The sequence below is a fragment of the Capra hircus genome, chromosome 13 (genome assembly GCF_001704415.2).
Source record: "Capra hircus breed San Clemente chromosome 13, ASM170441v1, whole genome shotgun sequence".
In the NCBI taxonomy this organism is placed as follows: Eukaryota; Metazoa; Chordata; class Mammalia; order Artiodactyla; family Bovidae; genus Capra; species Capra hircus.
Window position 1 is genome coordinate 10,685,515 of NC_030820.1, and position 25,508 is coordinate 10,711,022.

Sequence of the window (25,508 nt, forward strand, 5' to 3'; positions counted from 1 at the left end):
TAAGCAAGCTCCAGGAGATGGTGAAGGATAGGGAAGTCTGGCGTGCTGCAGTCCATGGGGTCACACAGAGTTGGACAGGATTGAGCAACTGAACAATTCTCCCCCAAACCCATCTCCTATCCAGGCTGCCACATAACATTGAGCAGACTTCCCTGTGCTATACAGTAGGTCCTTGTTGGGATAGCTAGTGAATTTGAGACAGTCATGTACACACTGCTGTATTTAAAATGTTTTGTTTTTTTAGTTTTGGTAATGCTGGGAGGGATTGGGGGCAGGAGGAGAAGGGGACGACAGAGGATGAGATGGCTGGATGGCATCACTGACTCGATGGACGTGAGTCTGAGTGAACTCCGGGAGTTGGTGATGGACAGGGAGGGCTGGCGTGCTGCGATTCATGGGGTCGCAAAGAGTCGGACACGACTGAGCGACTGAACTGAATGTAGTAACGAGAGTGAACGAAAAATCCAAAAGGAGAAACCAAGATACATGAAGGCTGGAATCTTGAAGAAGTGCTTCACAGAGGGAATGAATTCAGGGTAGAAGGGACATGAGAAAGCGAGTAAGGTGAGAACAGGCAAAATGTCTTGCTGTAACTGCACTTCCTAAGCACACAGTCAAATGAGACTTGCCCTTCTGATGGTTTTTTGGGGAGGCTGTTTCTTTATCCACAGAACTTTTTTTAAAAAGGTAATACGCCTCCACTATATTTGGACCAACTTACTAGCAGCAGAAGAAAATGTCTTGGGCTCAGTCAGCCAAAGCCCAAGCCTCAAAACGTAAGCAGGCGTATTCCCCCATGCCAGTGGGCAAGGTGCGCTTTAGTTAGCTGTGTATCTTTCTGATGTTCTTCTTGTTTATGTAAGATCAGGAATCCCTTGTGGATTCATTCAGGAACTTTATTATGGTATGAATCTTCAGGTGTTCAAATGTCTAAGGAGGTGGACAGTCGGTACTGAAGACTGTGTGCATCTATTAATAACAGAATGCAATTGCTTTGTATAATAGTTACAGGTGAGCATGGTGACGGTGGAGCTCACGTGCTAAAACTGCACAGAGGACCCCACACACCTGTGCTCATCTATATACCAGTGAAATGTGAGCAAGGGCCCTGACAGTAGCAATGTCATAGCAGTGTCAGTTTCTTCTTGCGACTGTACTCGAGTTGTAAGACATTAACTTTGGGGCAAATGGGGAAAAGGTGCATGGGACTTCCCGGCTGTCTTTGCAAATTTCTGATAAGCTATAACTAGGAATTTCAAAACAGAAAATTAGAACAATGTCATCTGTGCAATAATAATTTAGGGAGATGTTTCCAGAAAAACATCACGCCTGGGACCCTTGCTATAGGCAGTGAGTGAGTGATAGTCGCTCAGTAGTGTCCGAATCTATGAGACCCCATGGACTGTAGCCTGCCAGGCTCCTCTGTCCATGGAATTCTCCAGGCAAGAATACTGAAGTGGGTTGCCATTTCCTTCTCCAGGGAATCTGAACATGTTCGTTACAGCTCTCTGCTCTATCATGGGAGGCAGTCTGAAACAGAAGGCTGGAGCAGTTAACCTCACAAGGACAGCAATGATGTTCTGTAGGGGAAGCCTGAGAGCAATGATGTTCTGTAGGGGAAGCCTGAGAGGCAACGGTGTGGAGGCTCACCAAGAGTGGGAATGTAAGATCGGCAGGAAAAGGTGGGGGTCTCTCTGCAAGGCCCACCACTTACCAGTCGGTCTTCCAGGCAGTCGACGGCGGCCCCCCGGGTCAGCAGGTACGGCACGCAGTCCGGGTGTCCCATGGAGGCAGCCTCGTGCAGAGAGAGTCCGCTTGTAGTCCTGGTTGACGGCTTCGATGTCCAGGTCCCGGGTGTCAACCAGATAGGCCAAGATGTCCCAGCGGCTGTGGCGCGTAGCGTGTGCAGGAGCGTATCTCCGGCAGGCCCCGCGCAGTCGGCGCGCCCAGCCGGGTGCAGCTCCTCTCATCCAGCACCAACCAGCACAGCCGCCGCGGAACCCGGAGCGCGGTCAAGGCCACGGTCTCGGGTCCGGCGGGAACGCCCCGCGACCCTCCTCCGGGCCCCGCCTCCGAGGTCCTCCTCCACCCTGCCTGTCAGGACCCTTCCTCAGACGCCCCGACCTTCCCCCGACCCAACCCTGAGGTTCCCGGCAGACCACGCGACCCGCGGGCCGCAGCGAACGCACGCGCGGAGACTACCGCCCGCACTGGTTTCACTTTGAGGAGAAAGACTAGGTGAACCCCGGGGACCACCACCGCAGGTCCAGTCACAGGCGGCACGAGCCCGCGAAGACGAGGTAGGGCCCGTGCGGCCCCGCCTATGGCCCCGCCCTCCGCGGCCGGTCCCGCCCATAGTGTTGGCCCCGCCCTCCGCGGCCGGTTCCGCCCATACTCTTGGCCCCGCCCATCGCGCCGACCGCGGCCCCTCCGTGAGTCCCTAAGCTCGGAGGAACTCTGGGAAAGTTACTGCTCGCCTCTTCCGCCCTGGCGGAAGCGCAGGGGGGGCGGGGCCTGCTAGCGGTAGCGCGGTTCGGCATCCTGATTGGTCGCCGCAGCAGTCCGTCAAGTGCGCCCTTCCTCTTGCGTGCTTCAATTGGCCGGTGATGCATTCCGTCGGCGTCGGCGGCGGGCTCTTCGCGGCCCTGTGGCGGCGGCGGAGCTGGTGGAGGAAGTCCACGGCCTGCAGGGGCTCTCACTGCCCCTGGGAAGCCGCGACCGGGAACCCGGGTGGCCCGGGACCTGAGGCGGCGGCGGCGAGAGCCCTGATGCGGATCACCATAGTGCGTGAGGCCGCCGGCGTGGTGGGGGCGCGGACGGGCCCGGTCGCGTGGACCTGAGTCTCTGGGGTCTTTAGCGGGTATGGTCCTCGGGGGTGGTGGAGCGCTGGCTGGGGCCAGGGCGGATCAGAGAGCGGCAGGCTGGGGCGCTGTCAGTGATGTGGCCGTCGCCGGAACGTGGCCTCGGCCGTGGGCAGCCAGCATTTCCTCTCTTGCTGCTCAGCTGTTTTGACCTTGGGCGAGTCATTTTGTGGCATCCTTTTGCCTCTTGCATTTGCAGTTGCCCTCCCCCTAACCTGAATATTAGGAAAACTGGGGTAATGTGGGGGGTCCTGGAGCTGGTGTAGAGTCTTGAGTTCTGAGCAAGCTGTGCGGGGTGGTGGCGGACGTGAGGGTCGCTGTTGACTTCTCTACCTGATCTTCCGAGGTGCTCGTCGTTTAACCCTCGCGGTGTTTTCTGTCCCTTCCGAGGGAAAATGGGAGCAGCTCTGCTTTTCAGGCCTGGAAATCGTTATACTTTGCATCTTGTATCGCACTGTGGTGTACAAAATACTTTACGTTAGTTACCTCACCCGCAAACAAGCCTGTAAGGCCTCATGGCAACCCACTCAGGTGAGGAAATTGAGGCCTGAAGAAGTTAGGGATTTTCCCACGGGAGGATAAAGATCTCTGGAAGGAAGGATGGTAGCCGCCAGTGAGGGCCTGCTGGTGCCTGGTAATCTGCTCAAATAAGGAAGATAAAATGAAAAAAGATCTCTGACATGAAAGCAAGCTCGTTTTGCTCATGAGCGGATTGAATTTGATTAACTGAGTAGTAAGAATAGTCCTTGGAGACAGAATCAGGTCCGGTATCAGGTTTACCAAAGTTATTGTTCCCTTCTGTCTCACCACTTCAAGAAAAAAAAAGGAAGGCATGAAAGTTCTTTAAGGTTCACTAAGTTTTAGGAAATGCCTGGGGTTGTTCTTACTGCAGCCATTGGTATTGGTGCAAGTGCTTGAAATTGCGATATCTGGTAGCTCCACCCACTTTTTTGCTGCTATCCTTCCCCTGCCCACCCGCCCCCCCATCCTTATTACCAGTTGACTCCCTGGAGAAGGGAAAGGCTACCCACTCCAGTATTCTGGCCTGGAGAATTCCGTGGACTGTATAGTCCATGGGGTCGCAAAGAGCCGGACATGGCTGAGCAACTTTCACTTCACTTTCACTTTCCACCTTTTCTTGGGTTAAGCCTCCAGTTTCCTTGCTTTTAAAAACAAAACACATATTTGCAGTATAGGACAGAATATTTTAAATTCAGATGATTGGTTGTTTAACTGGTGTTTCACAGGCAATTCTCTTGTATTCTTTTTTTTTTTTTTTTTTAAGAGTATTTTATTTATTAATTTGGCTGCACCAGGTCTTTGTTGTGGCATGCAGGATCTAGTGCCCTGACCAGGGATTGAACCCGGCCTCTGCACTGGGAGTGTGGTGTCTCAGCCACCAGACCACCAGAGAAGCCCCCCTTTTGTCTTCTTTAGGAACTGATTTTGGCCTGAATCCCCCTTTCAGGAGCTAGAGGACAGTGTGTGTGGATCTATTCACAGTGCCTTGGATTGTCTAGAGCAAAAGCTTGCTGTGCAGGGGACAGATCTTGACAATATGCTTGCGGAAGGAGATGTTCTGGGGTCTTACTGGTTTCCCCGTTTTTGCTTGTCCCTTTTGTGCAAGTGTGTGGAATTTGTGGTGTGCCCTGTAGTAATTCATTTCTCCCGTGGCTTGCCTTGGCATCATTGCTACTTAGCTAACCTCTTTCCTTTTCCTGTTTTTTTTTTTTGTGGTTCCGTTGCATTCTGCAGTTGTCATCAGAGGGTGTCCTGATGGGTTGACAAGTTTTGTGGCCTCTGAGTGTGCGAACACTAGACTCTTGTTCATAGACTTAGAGCTCTAATTTCAGATTTGTTGTCATCCTCTCTCTCTGCTTATTGTCCCCCTCTGTCCTTCCTAAGCTGATTTTATTTAAAGATTGTGAGTTCTGTCTTCATCGATCTGTGGAATCGTCTGCTCTTAGAGCATCTCACCAAAGCACCTCAAATCTTCTGTCTCCAGCTGTCACTTACAGATGTTTTGAGGGCTAGTTTCCTATTTCAAAGTACCTCCTGGAGCTTAACCTGTCACTCAACAGATAATTTGAAAACGAAACAAGCAAGCGTTTTCAAAACTGAGAACTTTCATCCTCCCTTGACTCCTGGAAGAAGTGATTAAAATGCAAACACGATTTCTTCTTTACTCCTCGGCGTGGTTAATGCTGTTGTCACTGAGATCTAGCTGGCAATGTCAGTTACCTGTGTTTTTTCTCTTCTGATCTCTCTCGTCCAGTGTTGGTCTTCACTTTCCCCTTCTCCCTGTTTTTGCCACTGCTGCCCTCAGTCCTTGACCAACTCTTGCCTCTGTTAGTAACGTGACTTTCTGCCTTGTTTCCCTGATAGTCTGCGTGTTTACTCATCCTCTGCCTGCCTCCAGAGTTCCCATTCTAAGATGTAAATTTGACCAGACATTAACCCTGCTTAGAAAAGTGAGATAATTCTCTGAATCCCTCTAAGATAAAGTCCAAGTTCATTAGCATTATACTTGAGGGCCTTTGTACTCTGTTTCCAAATTCCCTTTTCATCCTTGTGAGCCTCTCCGTGTGATGAAACCTGACTTCCCACCACTCCACTGCCATGCGTTTCTTTTGCGTTCCTGGATCCTGCTCATCTTGTGAGGCTGATCTCTTCATAAAGCCTTTTTCATCTTTCCTAACTGGTCACTTGTCTTTACTCCCATAGCGTTTCATAAATGTGTTTGTGTAGCACCTGGCTGGATGGCATCACAGACTCGATGGACGTGAGTCTGAGTGACCTCCAGGAGATGGTGATGGACAGGGAGGCCTGGCGTGCTGCGATTCATGGGGTCGCAAAGAGTCGGACACGACTGAGCAACTGAACTGAACTGAACTGAGCACCTGTCATGCCTTATGTATAGTAAGTTGTGTGTGTGTTGAGAGCTACCTTGTGGACAGGTGAAATCATTCATTTTTAAATCTGCAGTGTCTCAAGTAGCATGTGACCCCAGAGATGCCAAGAGAGGAAGCCCTCGAAATGTTTTTCATGAATCTGGGGCATCATAAGTACTTACACGTGGTTGCAGGATGAATTGGCAGTAGAAAAAGCCTTTCAAATCTTTAGAAATACAGTCTAGTCTGTACATCGTGATCATTTCTTGTTTTTCCTTACTTTCTCCATTCCTGAAACACACATGGGAAAAAAGCTGTTTCCATCCTCGCTTGCTGGAGCAAGTGGCTGCTGCTCCACAAGACGAGCAGGTGTTCGTAGACATCAGAGAGCCTAACGGGCCTGGGTTAGCAGGCCTTTGGGTTTGTAGGACACAGGGACTTGGCCCTACGTTGAGAGCGAGTCCTTGGAGGAGCTAGCACATTTGCTTCTTGCACAGCTCACACTTCCAGTGAATTCAAAAATATTTAGAGCTTTTTCCATTTTGAGTGTATAGTATTTAGTGATGTCATGTTCACACTTTCCTGATGGGCATCCCTGGTGGCTCAGACAGTCAAGAATCTGCCTGTAATGCAGGAGACCCAGGTTCGATCCCTGGGTCGGGAGGATCCCCTGGAAGAGGGCATAGCTACACACTCCAGTATTTTTGCTTGAAGAATTCCATGGACAGAAGAGCCTGGTGGGCTCCAGTCCTTGGGGTTGCAATGAGTCAGACACAACTGAAGGAGTAACACTTCCACTCTCCTTACACTTAGGTTTTCTAAGTACTGGAAGTTGGAGCTTTGGTTATGATGTTCCACAGTGGTTTCTAAAAAAGGGACAGAGAATTTAAACCTGAGGTTTTTAGAAGCTGCTTTGAATCTTTCTGGTGGATCTGGAAGGGAGAATATTATCTTTTTTTTTTTTTTTGGCCACACAGCATGTGGGATCTTAGTTCCCTGACCAGGGATCAAACCTGCATCCTCTGTAGTGGAAGCAAGCGTAGAGTATTAACCACTGGACCACCAGGGAAACCCTGAGAATATTACCTTCCATAGAGAGAACTCTGATCTTGAGGAGTCAGAAGGCCTAAGTTGTATCACCTACAACTGTTGTGATTTCAGGCAAGTTTTCCCTGAGCCCCAGTTTCATCGTGGCGCAATCACAGGGTTGGGCAGAAGTCAGATGAGAATTTGTGAAAGAACTTCAAAAGCTGTGAAGCCCATTGGCACACTGAGATAGTGTAGGATATCAAAACCGAAGAAGACAATCTCAGCTTCTCCAGAGAGCAGTGCCGTAGTCGGTACATTTGTTCATTTCATTCATTCATTTCATTAATATTTATGGAGCGGTGGGTGTTGGGTGCCTTTCCCCTCCCTCCCACCCAACTATAAAGCTTTCATCTAGGGGTAGAAGACATGCTGATACACACCTAAACAGTGGTTTGAAAGTGAAAGTCACTCAGTCGTGTCCAACTCTTTACAGTCCGTGGGATTCTCCAGGCCAGAATACTGGAGTGGGTAGCCTTTCCCTTCTCCAGGGGATCTTCCCAACCCAAGGATTGAACCCAGGTCTCCCACATTGCGGGTGTATTCTTTACCCCTGAGCCACAAGGGAAGCCCAAGAATTCTGGAGTGGGTAGCTCATCCCTCTCCAGTGGATCTTCCTGACCCAGGAATGAACTGGGGTCTCCTGCATTGTAGGCGGATTCTTTACCAACTGAGCTATCAGGGAACATGTTAATAAAACATATTATAGTAATAATACCAGTCTATGTGTGAACAACTCGTGTTAAGTACATAGTTGTACAGGTAATCGCTGCATATGTTTCAGACACATAGAGGGTGGTTTCACTGCTGCACAGCCTTGCCTGGGTTGAATGAATACTTTCTGTCTCACTGAGGTTGGGGACCACCACCATCCACGCTGCTGAGATTGGGGTCTTAGATCTCCCAGGGCACATTTGACCTGTGAAGTACCCAACTCTTGGTAGCAACGGGCCTGCCGCAGTGCACCTCTGCTGTCTCGCCAGAAACAAGAGGGTGTCTGCTTGACCTGCACGGAGCCTCTCTGAGAAGGGCAAGAAGCTTGTGGGAGCGAATAGGATGAGGTTGGGTTTCTCTTGATTGGTAAAACCTCCCAGTGCACCTCGTGTTAGGAGGTCGCTCTCGTCAGGCCCCTGTGCCAGAGTTACCTTGATTTTCCTTTTTCACATTTTTATTTAACAATCTTTCTCTCCAGGAGTTATAGACACTTATTATCTTCAGTGTGTCCATTTAGGTCAGTAACCTGCACATCTTGGAGGCCTGTTTGGCATGAATTCTGATTAATGAAGGTTAGGAATGCAAAAAAGTGAGTTGGTGTCAATTTCAGGTGACCCTGGAATGGTTAGGGTGGGCATGACCTCAGTAACAAACAGATCCAAACACACAGTGACCTCAGGACTCCAGCTCGTTTCTCTGTCTTATAGCAGTTTCAGGTGACTGTAGGGGACGGGGTGTGTGTGTGTGTGTGTGTGTGTGTGTCTGAGTGTGTGTACGTACTCTGGTGGTTTACTCACTAAGTCACGTCTGACTCTTTGCGACCCCATAGTCTGTAGTCCACCAGGCTCCTCTGTCCGTGGGATTTCCCAGGCAAGAGTACTGGAGTGGGTTGCCATTTCCTTCTCCAGGGAATCTTCCTGACCCAGGGACCGAGCTCAGGTCTTTACATTGTAGGCAGATTCTTTACCAACTGAGCCAGCAGGGAAGTACTGGTGCTCTTTAAAACAAAGGACCCAGGCTGTTGGAGGGGTCACCTTCCTGTTCCCTGGACAGGACTAGAGCCCGGAGGAAGCGGCAGGAGAGGCTTTACGGGCCGGGCTTGGGAGAGGTGCACACTCCTCCGCGTGTTCCCTGGGGCCCCAGCTCCCGGCACTAAGGGGAGGTGTGGACCAGCCGTGTGCTGAGGAGGGAGGGGACGGGCTGTCTTCACCAGGAAACCAGGAGCACCCTGTTCCGCTTTGGGTGACTTGGCTTATAAAATGTCTTGGAATCAGGAGGATGAGAAAATAAAGCCAGGCGGATTCCAGCAGAATTGAGGTGTCCTAGCACGAACTTCTCATTCAGTCAGCGGTGGAGTAGCTGTGATTTGTGGAGTGTAGTGCTGAGTGCTTTGAGGAAGAAGTTGAGGGGACGTGTCCCTGCCTTCCCAGGGCTGGGGTGTCTTGTGCAGCTGTAGTGATGATCAGTATAGTAATGGTCGTGCCGGGGGGCTGAGGAGAATCTAGCCTTCGGCTGTGCGCTTGACCTGGGGGGGCGGGTGGTGGGGTGATGCCAGTCAGCAAGGTGAAGAGTACAGGGATTGGCAGAGGGCTCCAGGTGCTCACCACTTGGGAGTCAGACACAAGGACTGGGACCCACACTTGCAGTGCCAGTGGTCTGCCAAGCAGAGTGGGGTGGGGGGGGCGACTCTAGCAACGGGGGCCTAGCGATGGAGGATCTGTGGGGCCTCTCGCTGTAAGAGAGCCGTCACAGGAAAAGCAGCATGGGATAGGCAAAATCGTGTTTGACAAATGGTTTTCCTGCCTTCCCAGTGCTTTTCTGTCGTGACATAAGGGATATGACACTGTGGTCGGCTCTAGAGGCACAGGTGCCCGCTGGCGCCTGGAGACAATTCTGCTGGACCCTTCTGGGGCCTCACATAGTTTGGAAAGCCCACCAGCAAGTGTCATGTCCCTCCATCCCTCTTAATGGTACACTTTCATCACAGTGCACTTTAGCTGCTTCCTAAAGAATCACGAGCATCTTCTAATAAGTGCCCTTGGAGAGCCATGCAGAGAACACCTGCTGTTTGGAGGAGGGGACCTCACGAGGTCTGGGGACTCAGGGAAGGAAGGGGTAGCATTTGAACATCCTTATTCTGGTAAAGTTAGGTTTAAGCTGCTGATTTTAAAATATATTAATGAGGCTAGAAGCTGGTTAGAATTTTACTATAGTAATTTTAAACACTTTCACAAGAACATTGAGGCTGTTAGAACATAGCATCTTTTAAGAGGCTCATCGTGGCATGGTCCACGTGTAATTCTGAGCTGATAGGCTGTGTCAGCCTCCCTGTGCGTGTCACTAGGTGCTTCTGTCTGTCTGGTTGGAACCGTGTGACTGTGGTGTGAACTCCGCATGTCAGCTCCTCAGGGTCCTCGTTGTGACTCAACTGTGAGTGATCGCGTAGAGGAGGCCTCCCTACTCCAGATCGGAGCGCATCACATGGCCTCAGACACCTTGCTAACTCCTGAGCTGGTGGCAGGGGCCCCGGCTCCCACACAGTGAAGCACAGAGACCTGAGAGGCAGGAAAAGCAGTCTTGGTTTCTGATCGCTTGCTGAAGTCAGAGGAGGAAGTAAGCGGTGAAAGTGCCACCTCTGCCTCCCGGGTGTGTAGTCAGGGCCGTGGGGACCATTCCGGATGGACAGGGCAGACCGCCTTGCTGGTGCCCAGAGGCCAGATAACCCCGCCTGGGCACCTCTGTGCCAGCGATGGCTTCATGCAGGAACACTCTGGGCTGTACCCAAAGGCTGGAAGCAGAATACTCGCGCAGGTCTGTGCCAGCACCAAGGCCCTGGGTCATGTGAATTTGAGGGTTTGACATTGGTAATCTTTGTGATTTTATCTATGAAAACTTTCTCTCCAGGCCAGCTTACCTATAGACCTTCACCTTCTTTAAATAAGACATTCTCCGACTATCGGTAGCTTTCCTCAGCTGTCTCCAGTTCTAATTCTGGACATTGGGTTTGCCAGCTCTGAAAAAGTTGGGCATGTTGGAGGAGAAAGCCGACATGAGTCACATAACTGGGATCTACAGGGTTGGTGGGTTTATTGGCTGGAATTCTGCAGCTGCTCCTGTAGTTGAACCGAGTGGGTTTGGAGCACCTGAATGAGGGGCCAGGGTTCGTCAGTGTAGTCGTCCCAAGGTACCCGCAGGGGAGTCCTTCCAGAACCCTCCACGGCACCAAAATGCTAGCGAGCTCAGGTCGCTCAGAGTCTACGCTGTGGACAGGGACCTCTGAGTCCCGTAGCCTCAGATGCATGCAGCCACGGGTCACGTTAGTGTTGGTCTGTGGCTGATTAGCTTAGTGACATGAAAGATTCTGAGCGGGAGAGGCAAAGTTTCATGTCTTACTTTTTAAAAGAGAATAATCAGACTTTAAGCTTATTTTTTTTCAATATAGAAAATTTTTAAATTTATCTTTTATTTTTTTATTATAGAAAAACAACTTTTTTTTTCTTCCCTCTGTGAGTATGATTATAAGGCTTGGTTTTTAGAGTAGAGGAATATGTACCACAATGAAATAATGAAATTTATAAAACCATTACAGTGGAAGGGATATGTTCTGATCATAATAAGAGATTAAAACATATGACTTGGCTTTATGAAAGGTGTTTTCAGTAATACAGAACAGGCTGTAACTGGACTGCTGACATACTTCATGTCTTGCCATTAGGTACTGTCTTTATAATTTGAAAGTTATTTCAATGTTTTATGCAATCACATCTAAGCTTTGTTCCAGAAAATAAGCAGATGGGTAAATTTGTGTCGAGTTTTATAGTTTGACAAGTCTTTTGGGGTGTGTTTTCTCATTTAATCATTATAGCACCCCTGAGCCTTCAAGAAGCTAAGTGACTGGGGTCCTCTGGCGGCATTTTAACTCTGAATTCAGGTAGTTAAAAGGTCTCTCTAGCATACTTTCAGAGGGCCTTGTAGAGCTATTTTTGTGTGGAGAAATAATTTTCTATAAGTCTTGAAATATCCATGAAGTTTTTTTAAAACTTCTGTTAAACCTTCAAAAAATGAATTGAAATTTTGAAGCATTGTTTCTGAAGAAGCTATGGGCTAAGGGTGGGGGTGGGTGGGTGGGTGGGTTATAAATTAAACCAGATACACATATTAGTGTCTTGGTTTTAGATGTTTTCAGGGTTACAGGAAATGTTGAGTGGAATTCTGACATGAGATGTTACAGTTTACTCTAGACTGTTTTTAGGACCTGTGGCAGTATGGTGCTGGCAGGAAGTCGTTTCACGGGCCATCTGTAAAGGGCCACTTTAATTCTCTTGCATGTGTTCTTCTCCTCTCTTACCAGTTTTTAAAATGTAACTATTCTGTTTTACAGTAGTGTAACTATTGTATTTAATGACATCGGAGGGGTTAGATCATAAATGGGATAATATGCAGAAACAGGAAGAGCATCGGCTAAATATGGAAAATAATTACCTGGCAGAAAATGCCTGATATAAACATAAATACGTCAGTACTCTCAAGACAGAACTCTGGGCTCAGTTGCTGTTGTGTTGCTGAGGGGGAATATGAAACTTTGTCCCATGAAGATGCTGAAGAGTGGTCTCAATTCTTTTCCTCTCGGGGGCCTTGCTGCCATCCTCTCACACCAGTGCTGAACGTTGGGGCGCTCAGGGGGTCGGGGTGCACCTGGGGGCAGGTGGGGGCATGCAGGGCTGAGCTACTCCTTGGGGAGCCCGCAGGGACTGTCCCCTAGTGCCTTCTGCTCCTGCCATTTGGGGAAGCTGGTGTATTCAGGGGACAATGTCTGTGTTTATTTTTAAAAAGCTACAGCTAGCTCTTAAAATATTTATGGTTAATACGGGAATATAAAGGGCCTGGGTGAAGTCAGCAAAAGATGGCAGATCTCCATGTGGGCAATAGTGGCATCTTTTCAAATGAGCATTTCATGATCAGGGCTTCTAGAAAGCACAATAGGCAAAAAAGAAGGTTATTTTAGGATTCTAAAATCCTGAGGAGGAGATGCTAAGAAACTATGAGAGACTGAAAATTGATGGGAAAGTGGAGAAGATGGAAAGGGCTGGCTCGGGTGGTCCACAGTCACCGTATTCCTAAAAATTTAGTTTAATTTGCTGACTAGCTTGTAGAATTTGTGATAACTAACAAGAGTCCCATTTCTTCTGCCCTTTGGTACAAAACAGTGAGACGGTTTAAGCGGAAGCATCTTACAGCCATTGAGTGCCAACATCTCGCTCAGAGTCACTTGGCTGCGTCCCAGTCCTTTGGTCAAAGATGGACAAGCAGAGACCCGAACCACGGTCTCTATCCTAGACCCAGAACCAAAAGAGGGACCAGGGGTATGTCTTTCCCCCAAATACTTTGCGTTTCAGAATCTATAGTGTGTGTGGCCTTTGAGTATCTCAGTATTTGTAAATGTCGTTACAGTGATCTTACAGTCCTGTTGGAATAGTCTGACCATATGATAGAGCCTGATATAAATATGTTTTGTATTAAGCTTTGTGTGTAATCAGTAGACCAATAAATAGATCCTTGTTTCTTTCCCATAGTAAAATAGAGAATTGAAAACTAGTTTGTCTCATTCGGGTCAGCGAAGGGTCATCACTGCTTCCTCATTTCTCATGCGTTCTTTGTGGGTTCTCTGTCTAGGGCGAGGATGCCTGAGATACAGCCGTGACTTCTTCCTCGCTGGCCGGCAGCAGTGCACCAATGACATGGCCAAAAGCAATTCTGTGGGCCAGGACAGCTCTAAGGACGCAGAGGATGAAATGATCTTCGCGGCAGGGAGCCCCTGTGCCCTGCCTCCAGGGGGAGACGGAGAGGCCAGGCTGCACTCGCCAGGCTCCGCTTTGCCTGCAAGGAAGCGGTCTCGGTCCTTAGAGGACGAGAGGAATCCAGCCTCAGGGACCAGTCCGTGGGATGGGGTGTCTAAGAAGACCCCATGGCATCACTCGTCCCCATCCTGCACACGGCCCAGGGAAGCCAGTCCGGAAGCAGAGGTCGGGGTGGGGCAGCTCAGCGTGCAGCCTGGAGAACCCAGCCAGGAGGTGGAGGACATTGGTCCAGACCCTGTTCCTGACCCTCACTATGGGCTCCTTGGGACCTTGCCCTGCCAGGAGCCCCCGAGCCACATCTGCAGCCTGCCCAGCGAGGTCCTGAGGCACATCTTTGCTTTCCTGCCCGTGGAAGACCTCTACTGGAACCTGAGCTTGGTGTGCCGCCTCTGGAGGGAGGTCATCAGCGATCCGCTGGTATGGAACGCGCTCTTCGTTCTCTGATGTTTGCTCTAAATCTTCACGGATTCGCCTCGCTTAACGCGTCCTCCTGACGATGGCGTTTCTTCAGAAATGTTAGTGTCCGTTGTCCTCCAGAATCAAATCCCAGCCCCTGGAGGCACCTGAGACCTTCCGTGTGTGTCCCACCTTATTAGTTACTCCAGGCTTCCTGCTGACTGCTCTCCAGTCCACCCCGGTATTCTGTCCACAGCACACGACGTGCTGCCTCTCAGCTGGGGGCTGTGTGGTACTTCCCTTACGTTGATCTAATCTGCACCCCACAGCTGACCAGTCCCAAGAGCCCCTCGTATCTCTGCTGACCTCTCACCTCTTCCAGGCTGCACTCCAAGTAACTCCTCTTCTCTGTTCCATCCCACAGAAGGCACCCTCTCTCTCTTCCTTACGCTATTATAGTGATTTACACCTCTGTTCAAGCCTATGATGTTCTGCTATGATCTTAGAGAGCCTTCCTCCTTCGTTTAACATTAGAGCACTGCTGGAGGGCTGGTTGTCCTGTCTGCATTCTCCACTGTGTGCTCCGCTGTGTCTCACAGTAGTTTACACGTATTAATAGGAGGTGATTGCTAAATGAGCGTTGCGTGTAGTCACAGGAGTACCTTCTGAGAACGACACAGGGGCAACCCGCGCTCTCAGAGAGGATTTCCTGGTTCCGTTAGCCTGTGCTTCCGTTTGTGGTGTCATCACACTTCCCAGGTTCAGGTCTCCAGGAGGGCTAGGAGAATGTTCTGCTTAGCTGGTGTGTCCCTTAGACCAGCCGTTGGGAATAAGCCAGAGGTAGAGTTTAACCCGGAGAAGGCAATGGCAACCCAGTGAACACCCATGAACACCATGAACCCAGGTGCTCATGCCTGGAGAATCCCAGGGTCGGTGGAGCCTGGTGGGCTGCTGTCTATGGGGTCACACACAGTCGGACACGACTGAAGTGACTTAGCAGCAGAGTTTAACCCATTCTTCAAATGTGTGTGTTTAGTCACTCAGTTTCGTCCAACTCTTTGTGACCCCATGGATGTAACCCACCAGGCTCCTCTGTCCATGGGATTCTCCAGGCAAGGATACTATAGTGGGTTGCCATGCCCTCCTCCAGGGGATTTTCCCAACCTAGGGATCGAACCCAAGTCTCCCACATTGGAGGCAGATTCTTTACCGAGTGAGAAGTTGAAAACCTTGGAGATGGAGGGCAAGATGGATATGTTGAGAGTTAGTACATTTCTCTTCCAAGCCCAAAGGATTTTGGAGGAAATTTCTCATCGCTCTTGCTCCATATTTTGCTTGGTGGTCTTGTCTCCTACCTTCAGACAAGTATCTTTCTGTTTTTAGTTGTGAACTTTATTTTGGGTCCGTATTTCTGGGCATTTGATTAAGGTCTCTGGTGGGAAATGGGGATAAGTGAGGGTTCCTGCCGTTCTGCTTGAGAAGATTTTGGGAAGATATCACAGCTTATTCTTACATCTTGAAATGTTAGAACAATGCCCTTTTTATCATCACCAGCAATGACACGATGGTGTTCCTTTCAGTGACCTTGTCACAGCTCTCATTTTCTTTTTATTTCTCGTGGTATCTTTGTCTGCCTTTGGTATAAGGTTATGCTGGCCTCAGAATAAGTCTGGAGTGCTCCCTCCTCTTCGGGTATTTTGAGGAATTCAAGGGGGATTGATACTACTTCTTTAAATGTTCAGCAGAATCTTTCAGGGAAGTAGTCTAGTCCTGAATGATTCCTTTTGGGGAGACTTGATTACTGACCCAGTCTCCTTACTCAGTGGGCTTCCCTGGTGGCTCAGGTGGTAAAGAGCCCGTCTGCAATGCGGTTGACCCAGGTTTGATCCCTGGGTCGGGAAGATTCCCCTGGACCAGGAAGTGGCAACCCACTCCAGCAGTCTTGCCTGGAAAATCTCATGGATGGAGGAGCCTGGTGGGCTCATTATTGATCTGTTCAGATTTTGTTTCTCCGTGATTCGGTCTTGGTAGGTTGTGTGTTCCTAGGGATTTATTCATTTCTTCTAGAGTGTCTGGTTGGTTGACCTGCAACTATTTGAAGTATTCTTATAGCCCTTCTTATTTCAGTGACATCAGTTGTAACATTGCTCTTTCATTTTTGATTTTGGTTATTTAAATCTTCCCTTTTTCCATAATGTATCAAACTGTTGTCGATTTTGTTGATCTTTTAAAAAAAAAAAAACTCTTATTTTATTGATTTTTTTTCCCCCCTATTTTTCTATTCTTTATTTCATTTATTTCTCCTCTATAGTCTCTTTTATTTCCTTCCTTCTGCTAGTTTTGGATTTAGTTTGTTCTTTTTCTAGTTCCTTTAGGTATAAATTTAGGTTGTTGATTTGTGATCTTTTTTAATGTAATTTTTATAGCTATAAACTTAACTCTAAGCATTGCTTGCATTTCATCCCATGCATTTTGGTATCTCTGTTTTTATATGTCTTAAGGTGTTTTCTAATTTCTTTGTGATTTCCCTTTGGACCCATTGGTTGCTTTAAAAATGTGTTGTTTAATTTTCTCATATTTGTGGGTTTTCCAGTTTTCTTTCTGCTGCTAATTTCCAGTTTCATTCTGTAGTGATTGAAAAGCATACTTTCTATCATTTCAGTCTTTTAAAATGGATTAAGACTGACTTCGTGGCCACATACATGATCTATCCTGGACAGCGTTCTGTGTGTACTTGAGAAGATTGTATGCTGTGGTAGGGTAGAGTGTTCTTTATATGTCAGTTGGGTTCACTTGGTCTAGTGTTGTTTGTGCTATCCGTTCTTGAAAGTGGAGCGTCAGAGTCTCCTGTTGTCTGGTTCTCTCTTCAGTTCTGCCCGTATGTGCTTCCTAGATTTAGGACGTTGATATTTGGTACATGTGTGTCTATAATTGTTATAGCTCCTTGGTGAGCTGACCCTCTTATCCTTATGTAATCGTCTTCTTTGTCTCTCCTAAAATTTTTGACTTGCAGTTTGTTTTGTTTGCTATAAACTCTGAGTCATCAGTGTCTCGACAGGCACCAGACTGTTTCAGACAGGAAAGCTGAAGCTCTAGCTCTCCCCAGATTCTGTAACAAGTTGTTGTTGGAACCAAGAAACTGAGACCCACCTTCTTGTTTTTGACTAGAATCTGTGTGATGTTTCTGCCCTTTTGTCCAGCTTTTGAGTTGTGAGCTGTAGTTGTTTTCTAAACAGCTGTCTATATATGTAGCCTGGTCTCTAATAGCCATTGCCTACATGTCGTTTTGGATTTCTTAAACTATCTAGTTCATTCCTTGGAAAAAGCTGTATCACCGATACCTGATGAATGAAGAGCAAGCCGTCAACAAGGTGGATGGCATCCTGTCGAGCTACGGCATAGAGAAGGAGTCGGACCTGTGCGTGCTGAACCTCATCCGGTAAGTCACCGTCCTGTGGGAGGAAGTGGGTTTCTGAAGTTCTTTCTGAGAGATCAGCATTTAACGGATCATTTTCCCACGGACACTGCTGTGAATGTCTTAACAGCTACACAGCCACCACGAAGTGCTCCCCGAGTGTGGACCCTGGACAGGCATTGTGGAGTCTGAGGGATCACCTCCTCCTCCCTGAGGCAGAGGCCTGCGTGCGCCAACACCTCCCTGACCTCTGTGCTGCCCCTGCCGTACGTGAAGAGGCTGTGGGGAGGGCTGGGGAGGTGGCGCCTTTCCTCTTGGGAAGAAAATGTCTTGGTGGTCAGATGTGGCTGAAGGTTGTTTTAGATTTATTTTTAAAATCTTCCTTAAGTCTCTGGTTTGAAGCCTTAATCTTTGTCATTGGTCCCATAGAGAAATAAATGGCCACAGATTCTTTAATTTGGAAGGAGTTTTAAAAAGCATTTCATCCAGTTTTCTATTCTGTTGAGCAGTTTCAACAGAGGATGGTCACCTAGCCTCCAAACACTCTGATTGTAAGAGTTTCTTTACAAGGCATCCCATTGTATTGGTGACAACTTGGATTTTCTGAAAGTGAAAGTCGCTCAGTCACGTCTGACTCTTTGCGACCCCATGGATTATACAGTCCATGGAATTCTCCAGGCCAGAATATTGGAGTGGGTAGCCTTTCCCTTCTCCAGGTCGTCTTCCCAACCCACAGATTGAACCCAGGTCTCACTCATTGCAGTTGGATTCTTTACCAGCTGAGCCACAAGGGAAGCCCGGAAAAATGACGGGCTTTGTACTGACACATGGTGAGTTAATGAGATGCTGGAAATAGTCCTCAGTGTCCTGACTCCATCTTCTGGAATTGTCATCGAGATCAAGGGTTCTTCTTAAATGTTCTCTTGGAAACCGCGTGCAACCCCAGCCTTATTCTGCAACCAGTGGAAGGTTGGAAATCTAGCCCTGTGCATTTCTCTGCCTTTCGTGAAGTGGCTGTCGATGGTGGAGTGAGGTTTGTTTCATACGACGATTATAGTGAGAAATGTGCAGAACTTTCCTTTCATGGATGTGTTTTTAGCAGGGAGGCTTGCAAGGAGTTAAAAATAGTAGTATCTATTTTTGATATTTCCATGTTAGTGAACGTTTTCTCAGACATTGATAACTGGAGCATACTGTGTCCATAATCATACACTTTGAATAATTTATTTACTACTTATTAAACTTAATAAATATGTTTTAAAATTCTACCTATCTTTTCTTTTTTAAAAAGGTTTTTTAAATTTATTTGGCTGCGCGGGGTCTTAGTTGCAGTATGTGGGTCTTTAGTTGTGGTATGTGAACTCATAGCTGCATCATGGGGATCTGATTCCCTGATCAGGGACCAACTCCGGGCCCTTGCCTTTGGGAGTGCGGAGTCTTAGCCACTGGACCACCAGGGAAGTTCCATTAATAAGTTATTAAATAATCGTAAAGTAAGTAGTAGATTAGCATTTCTTTTTAAAAACTTATTTTTTAGGCTATGCTGGGACTTCATTCTGCACGGGCTTTTCTTTAGTTGCAGCAAGCAGGGGCTCCTCTCCACTTGTGATGTTCAGGCCTCACATTGCGGGGGCTTCTCTTGTAGCGCACAGGCTCGCGGGCAAGTGGGCTTAAATAGTTGCTGCTCACAGGCTCCAGAGCAGAGGCTCAGCAGTTGTGGCGCACAGGCTTAGCTGCTCCGCGGCATGTGGGATCTTTCTGGATCAGGGATCAGACTCTTTGTCTCCTGCATTGGCAAGTGGATTCCTTACCACTGAGCTACCAGGGAAGGCCAATAGTAAATTAACATCTTCATGCCATTGAATTGTCAGCCTTGATTTCTCTGTAAAGACTGATGTTTTCTTTTTACCTGCCGTTTTTGGCACATTTATTAGTAAGCTTATTGGACTTGAGTGTCTGGACCTGAGAGCTCACACTGACCTGGGTGGGGAGAGTGTGGATTACCTCTGTGCAGGGTCTTATATTAGGGACTTTATAAATATTATTCAGTCAACGGAAACTGAGAAGTCAGATCCAAAAGTGATGAGAAGGAAGGAATCCAGGGCAAGAGGAGACGTTCCCGTTGTTTCCCAAGTGTCATTTGGGAAGTTGGCCTCCTTGCAGCGGGTCTGTAGGAGACACGTGAACCCTGAGCCTGACTTTCCTCATTGTCGTCCCGTGTGCTTCTCACCGACTGTGTTTCGGGTCTCCTCTCTCATCCCCTCCGCCTCCCTCCTCAGGGCATCAACGTGTGGGCCTTGGTGGCGGCCATCGTGCTCCTGTCCAGCAGCGTCAGCGACATCCAGCAGCTGCTCTTCTGCCTGCGGCGGCCCAGCTCCACTGTGACTGTGCCAGACGCCACCGAGACCCTGTACTGCCTCGCCGTGCTGCTCTACGCCATGCGGGAGAAGGGGGTCAGCATCAGCAACCGGTACGGGCCCCGGGCGAGCCCCCCGCCCACCGCGCCCCGGGTTCTCAGAGAGACCAGAGTGCGACGGTGCCAGCAAGCAAGCGCACTCTGGGGACAGGAGGCACTGTTCGGTCATGCAGCGTCCCGGGGCTGCGTGCGCACTCGCGGCTGCGTCCCGTTCCCCCGAGAGCGTGCATCAGTCTCTCCTCTGGGCCCTGCAGCCAGGCCTCTCCCAGAACATGCTGTCCGGATATTTACCTGCACTGCTGCTTACCTGCAACAGTGCAGCTAAAGATGCCTCAGCTCTTGGTGTATTTAAGCCCTTTGCTGCTCTTTTTTTTTCTTTTTGCAAAATAATGGTACATATTTTCTTTTTAGCAACAGTTAGGAGTCTGAGGAAAACTAATATACAGATTGTGACTGAATATGAAAATCTCTAATCTCCTTTCTTCCTGTTAGGATTCACTACAACATTTTCTATTGCCTGTATCTTCAGGAGAATTCCTGTGCTCAGGCCTCAGGAGACAAAGAGGAACCATCAGTCTGGTCGGGGTACGTCCGTCTGCAGATGTGTTGTGGTGTGTTGTCCCCTTTGATTCGTGACTGTCACACTTAAGGAGAAAAAGTGTTTTGTATTAAGCACTTTATTGAGTTATAGTTTACATTGCATAAAAATCACCATTTTAATTGTTAAATTCAGTAATTTTCAGTAGATTTACTGAGTGTTCAGCTAACATCATAATCTAGTTTTAGAACGTTTTTATCACTCTAAAGGACCACCCTCTCCTTTTTCTCTTAAAGAAGAGAGCATTCTTTTTAAAAAATAATTTTATTTTTTAAATTTTTGGCCCTGTTGGGTCTTCACTGCACAGGCTTTTTTCTAGTTGCAGTGAGCAGGATCTACTCCTAAGCTACAGTGTGCAGGCTTCTCCTTGTGGTGGCTTCTCTTGTGGAACCACGGGCTCTAGGCACTTAGACTCAGTAGTTGTGACTTGCAGGCTCTAGAGCGCAGGCTTGACAGTTGTGGCTCATAGGCTTAGGTGCTCCGTGGCGTGTGGGATCTGCCAGGACCGGGGAGTGAACTTGTCTCTCCTGCTTTGGCAGGTGGATTCTTATCCACTGCGCCGCCAGGAAAGTCCCTTCTCCTTTTTTTTTCCTCATTAAATTTTATTCATTCCATTTGGTTTTTCCTATTTGGTTTTTGGTATCTATCCCTGATCTTTTCAATTCCTTGCTCTTTTCCTGATTTCTCTTCTAAATGGTTAGAAAGAAAACAACCATCCAGCTGACACATGAACAACAGCTGATCCTAAGCCATAAGATGGAGCCTCTCCAGGTGGTGAAAATAATGGCATTTGCAGGTAAGGGGCTGCCGCTCCTGAAGGCCTCTCATCGCTGCCTCCCCCTTCCCTCCACCTGCTGGAGCATCTTGCCATCACCTGTTATTCCCCTTCTGCAATTAAATCTTCTAAAAAGCAGTTGTCAAGGAATAATTGCGTTTTCTTACCACTCCAGGGAGCATCCACCCTGGAGTTCCTGGGGGCAGATGGTCCACAGTTGGTGGTATTGACCCAGCCTGTTACGTGTCATTGTGTCTGTTCACACACAGGTGGCTGTGGGGCCTCAGGTCGTGTGACTGTCTTGTTCAGACAACGTCAGGAGTTCCTGGCTTTCTGTAGAGTGAAACCTAGAAGGGCTTCTGCCTTCTGATTCTAACCTGCATCCCCAGAGGTGTGGTCCCGTGTTTTGCCTCAGTCAGCGACTTGTGCTAGCTGGCTCCTGAAGTACTTGGTCACTCTTTGTCTGACCTTTGCTCGTAGTGCTTTTTCTCCCTGTGTGTTGCATGCACACGGTTGAGGAGCAGACCAAAGCTCAAGGAAGTCAGTGGGCCCCTCGCTAGGGCAGCTGGGGCTGGGACCCCAGCCTGGGTGGCTCTGTCTCAGCTCTGCTGCTCCCTTCACTGCGTGGCTTCTGGTTCTCATCTGTGCTGGAGGGCTTGCCACTGTCGGGTCCCAGGCTGGTGGTGAGATGAGCACGGGAAGATGCTGATTAGGGCGCCGTTGGAGCAGTTCTTCCTGGTCAGAGGGTGACCTCCCTTTCTCTTGGCGTCTCCAGGCACCGGGAAGACCTCCACGCTGGTCAAGTATGCTGAGAAGTGGTCTCAGAGCAGGTTTCTATACGTGACCTTCAACAAGAGCATCGCCAAGCAGGCAGAGCTCGTCTTCCCCAGCAACGTCATCTGCAAGACCTTCCACTCCATGGCCTACGGTCACATCGGGCGCAAGTGAGCATCACGGTGCCGCTTTCATGTTGCAGTCAGCGCACCGCAGTGACGGGGGCAAACGTAGTGCCTTATCTCTGTTTACAAGCAGGGAACATCAGGAAAGATTTAGTGCTTTATACTTCTACCCCAGAGGGATACATTGTCAACTGAGGGAGGCATGTTCATTTCTCTGGAGTTGAGGCACAGGTCAGATGACAATGTCTGAAGTCGCAGGTACCACCAGCCTGGTTGATCAGTTCAGGTTCTACTTGGAAGTGGGAAGGGAGAGGATGGGGCTAAGGGGCGCTAGACCCAGGCTCCAGGGCCCTGAGCCACGCCCTGTTGGATGAGAAGGCTGTAGGGAGGTTCAAGGTCCTCCCGGGGCCTCCTGGAGTTGGGTCCACACCAGAAACAGCAGTGTCTGCTGTGAGCCCCTTTTGTCTCCTGTGTTATTGGATCTGAATACTAGAAAGCCTAGAGGAGCCCTTTCTGGTCCTACAAGGACCTCACTCAGCCCCTCGCTGGTTTCCTCACCTGGAGGAGCCAGTGCCGGCAACCTGGTGGTGTCATTTGGAGAGAAGGTGGGGAGGCCCGGTGGCGCACAAGTCCTTTGTGGCCAGGAAGGCCGACCCTGTGCCCTCAGAACGTGCGTTGCAGGTACCAGTTGAAGAAGAAACTGAATCTCTTCAAGTTAACCCCCTTCATGGTCAACTCCGTCCTCACTGAAGGGAAGGGTGGCTTCATCAGGGCCAAACTTGTGTGCAAGACTCTGGAAAACTTCTTCGCCTCTGCCGATGAGGAGCTGACAATTGACCACGTGCCCATTTGGTGCAAGAACAGCCAGGGGCAACGAGTCATGGTGGAACAGAGCGAGAAGCTGGTGAGCCGCTCCGTCTCCCTGGAGTTAAGGCTTGGGAGGTTGAGGGCGTGGTCTGGGGTCGGGTCGTCCCAGCCTTCGGTGTCTTCAGAGCTGCTGGCGGGAGGCAGAGGTGGAGGCAGGCCACAGGCGGGTGTGGCAGCAGGCTGTCCACAGTCTTCTGTGCAGTGTGGTCCTCTCCCGGGGCCCTCAGCCTGGCCTGCACTGCATCGACAGGGCTCCCACCAGGGTTATCAGAGCTCCTCATGGGGTCGGCTAGTCCTAGGATCTGGGGATGAAGTATCTCTCTTCTAATTTTTATCAGTTCTTTTCAGTCATTGGTCACTTTTTTTCCCTCAATCCCACTGCATAGCATGTGGGATCCTAGTTCCCTGACTGGGGATCTAGCGTGTGGGATCCTAGTTCCCTGACCGGGGATCTAGCGTGTGCCCCGTGGAGTGGAAGCACAGAGCCCTCATCTCCAGACTGCTAGGGAAGTCCCTGGCCACACTCCTTATGAATTATAATCACCATGGGTCATGAATCTAGAGGAATCATCCAGCCTCTCCTGGTTCGTTGGATGCTGTGCTCCCGGAGAGATGCTCTGCCGCTGGGTGTGGTCCAGCCCTGGCTGCTTGCTGTCTGGGTGCCTGATGGTGTCACGAGGCCCTCATGGAGCCGGGGGAGGTCAGAGAGGGGCTGCCACTCACCGTGTGCTGGAGCCTTCTCTCTGACCCGTGTGCACACGTGAACCCCTTATTTCTGAGCCCTGACCTCGGCATCACCGTGTCACTTGCTTTCTAGAATGGAGTCCTCGAAGCGAGCCGGCTTTGGGACAACATGCGGAAGTTGGGCGAGTGCAAGGAGGAGGCTTACCATATGACACACGATGGTATGCATGGGCCTGTCCTGACCCCTGACCCCATGTGGACCCACCTCACCCCATGTTCTGACCCTTCTGCCCCTTCTCCTAGGCTACTTGAAACTCTGGCAGCTCAGCAAGCCCCTGCTGGCCTCTTTTGACGCCATCTTTGTGGACGAGGCCCAGGACTGCACGCCAGGTGATAAAGCATTCGGGACACCAGTAGTCTCAAACACATAGAAACTGCATCATGCATGTCAGAGGATGTGTGTGCAGTGAGTCTGTGGTTCTTATCTGTAGTAGGAGAAAGGGTATCTGATGCTTAGTCACTCTGAAATTCTTTACTCTTTGATTCAAGATTTCAACAGTCTCTGCCCTCACCTCCACCCAAGGGAGACTTATTTTCCTGTAAATATTTTGCTTGGGTTATTCTTAACATATTGGCTGAGCCTAGGTCATCACATTATTAGGACAAAGACTCATGCTGAAAGGAAAAGGTAGTCAGTTCAGAATGAACAATGTTTTTTTTCTTCTAGTGGCTGATAGAAAATAATGTGATTTGGTAGGTCATCTTTAAGCACCAAGTTTATTATATTAAAGAGGATAATTTGCATCATTTTATATTTGCCTCTGATGTCTTAGACACAGTCGCATGTTCAGGAGTAAAAGTAATCTGCATTCGTAGGATTAGAAACTGTTTGTCTGTTATAAGCTTGTTTCTTGGGGACTTCTGGATGGTTCATGGTTAGGACACTGCACTTCCACTGCAGGGGACGCGGGTTCAATCCCTGGTCAGGAACTGAGATCTCGCATGCCTCGCAGCATGTCCAGAAATAAATACATGAATGAAAATTGTTTCCCTGGACTGAGTGCATGTACCCTGCAGGGAAGGGTACCCCGCCATCCAGTGTGCAAGTGTTCTCGCCCTTTCCTGTCTCCCATTTGGTTTCTTTTTGCTGTGTGGGTGGGCCTTGCGTCAGAGCGCTCACTTGCCCCTTGTGGATTGCAGCCATCATGAACATCGTTCTGTCTCAGCCCTGTGGCAAGATCTTCGTGGGAGACCCCCACCAGCAGATCTACACCTTCCGCGGCGCCGTCAATGCTCTGTTCACGGTCCCTCACACACACGTCTTCTATCTCACACAGGTAAGACTCTTCTTTGCTTCCCAGCCCCTAGATGCATGTACGTATACACACACACAACACAAGTCTATGTGGGGCTCCTCACCCCGGTTTTCCAGTGCTGCCTGTGTGCTGGGCCCCGTGGAAGGTTTTGCCTGAGCTCACAGTGTGCAGCAAATCCATGCCTCTAAGTAGGGGCTCTCTGTGGTTCTCGGGGGTCTGCAAAGTCAGAACGGTTTTCAAAATAGTTACTTGCCTTTTGCACCGTGACATTTGCACCGGGATGATGCAGAGCCAGTGGTGAGCCGTGGCCCAGTGCCAGCCCGCCCTTGCAGTCTCTGTATTCTTCAATGCAAGGCGCTCACTAAGAGCATCCCTGATAGCAGAGGGAAGAAAGTTTCTGTCCTGCAGACCCTGAGCCCGTCTCTCCAGCAGTCCGTGTGCGGAATGGGAAGGAGAGGGACGCCCTTCTGCCCCTGCAGTGTGCCGGCCGCTCTCACTTGGGGCACTTCTGTGACTGTGTTGTGAGCTCCACCGGCTGCTGCTTCCTTTTGTACTTGAGTGAACAGTTGATAGACCAACTCTGGTTGTTTGGACTTGGGGATGTGGCATTTTCTCAGGAATGAATGCGATGAGCCACGTCTTCAAGGGGAACAGCTAACAAATGTTCATTGCCAAAAAAAGTCTTGCTTTCAAGTGAAATCCAGATTTTGAAAAACTAGTTTGCAGCACAAG

General features: G+C 49.2%; 1 protein-coding gene across 3 annotated transcripts in view; it reads left to right on the forward strand.

Moving 5' to 3' along the window:
* Nucleotides 2,612–25,508, forward strand: part of FBXO18 (F-box protein, helicase, 18) — a 38,767-nt gene continuing 15,870 nt past the window's right edge. Inside the window, exons 1-13 of one of the 3 annotated variants that reach the window (XM_018056943.1) lie at nt 2,612–2,783; nt 12,760–12,915; nt 13,226–13,827; nt 17,115–17,245; nt 17,352–17,487; nt 19,501–19,691; nt 20,130–20,222; nt 20,937–21,031; nt 21,786–21,954; nt 22,591–22,813; nt 23,594–23,681; nt 23,764–23,850; nt 24,661–24,797. In XM_018056943.1, the coding sequence (XP_017912432.1) occupies nt 2,783; nt 12,760–12,915; nt 13,226–13,827; nt 17,115–17,245; nt 17,352–17,487; nt 19,501–19,691; nt 20,130–20,222; nt 20,937–21,031; nt 21,786–21,954; nt 22,591–22,813; nt 23,594–23,681; nt 23,764–23,850; nt 24,661–24,797 (2,109 nt within the window). In that variant the 5' untranslated portion in view covers nt 2,612–2,782. Of the gene's footprint in view, nt 2,861–5,763; nt 5,781–12,759; nt 12,916–13,225; nt 13,828–17,114; nt 17,246–17,351; nt 17,488–19,500; nt 19,692–20,129; nt 20,223–20,936; nt 21,032–21,785; nt 21,955–22,590; nt 22,814–23,593; nt 23,682–23,763; nt 23,851–24,660; nt 24,798–25,508 lie in introns of those variants that run through there. The other 2 variants (XM_018056944.1, XM_005687839.3) reach the window with 2 other exon arrangements.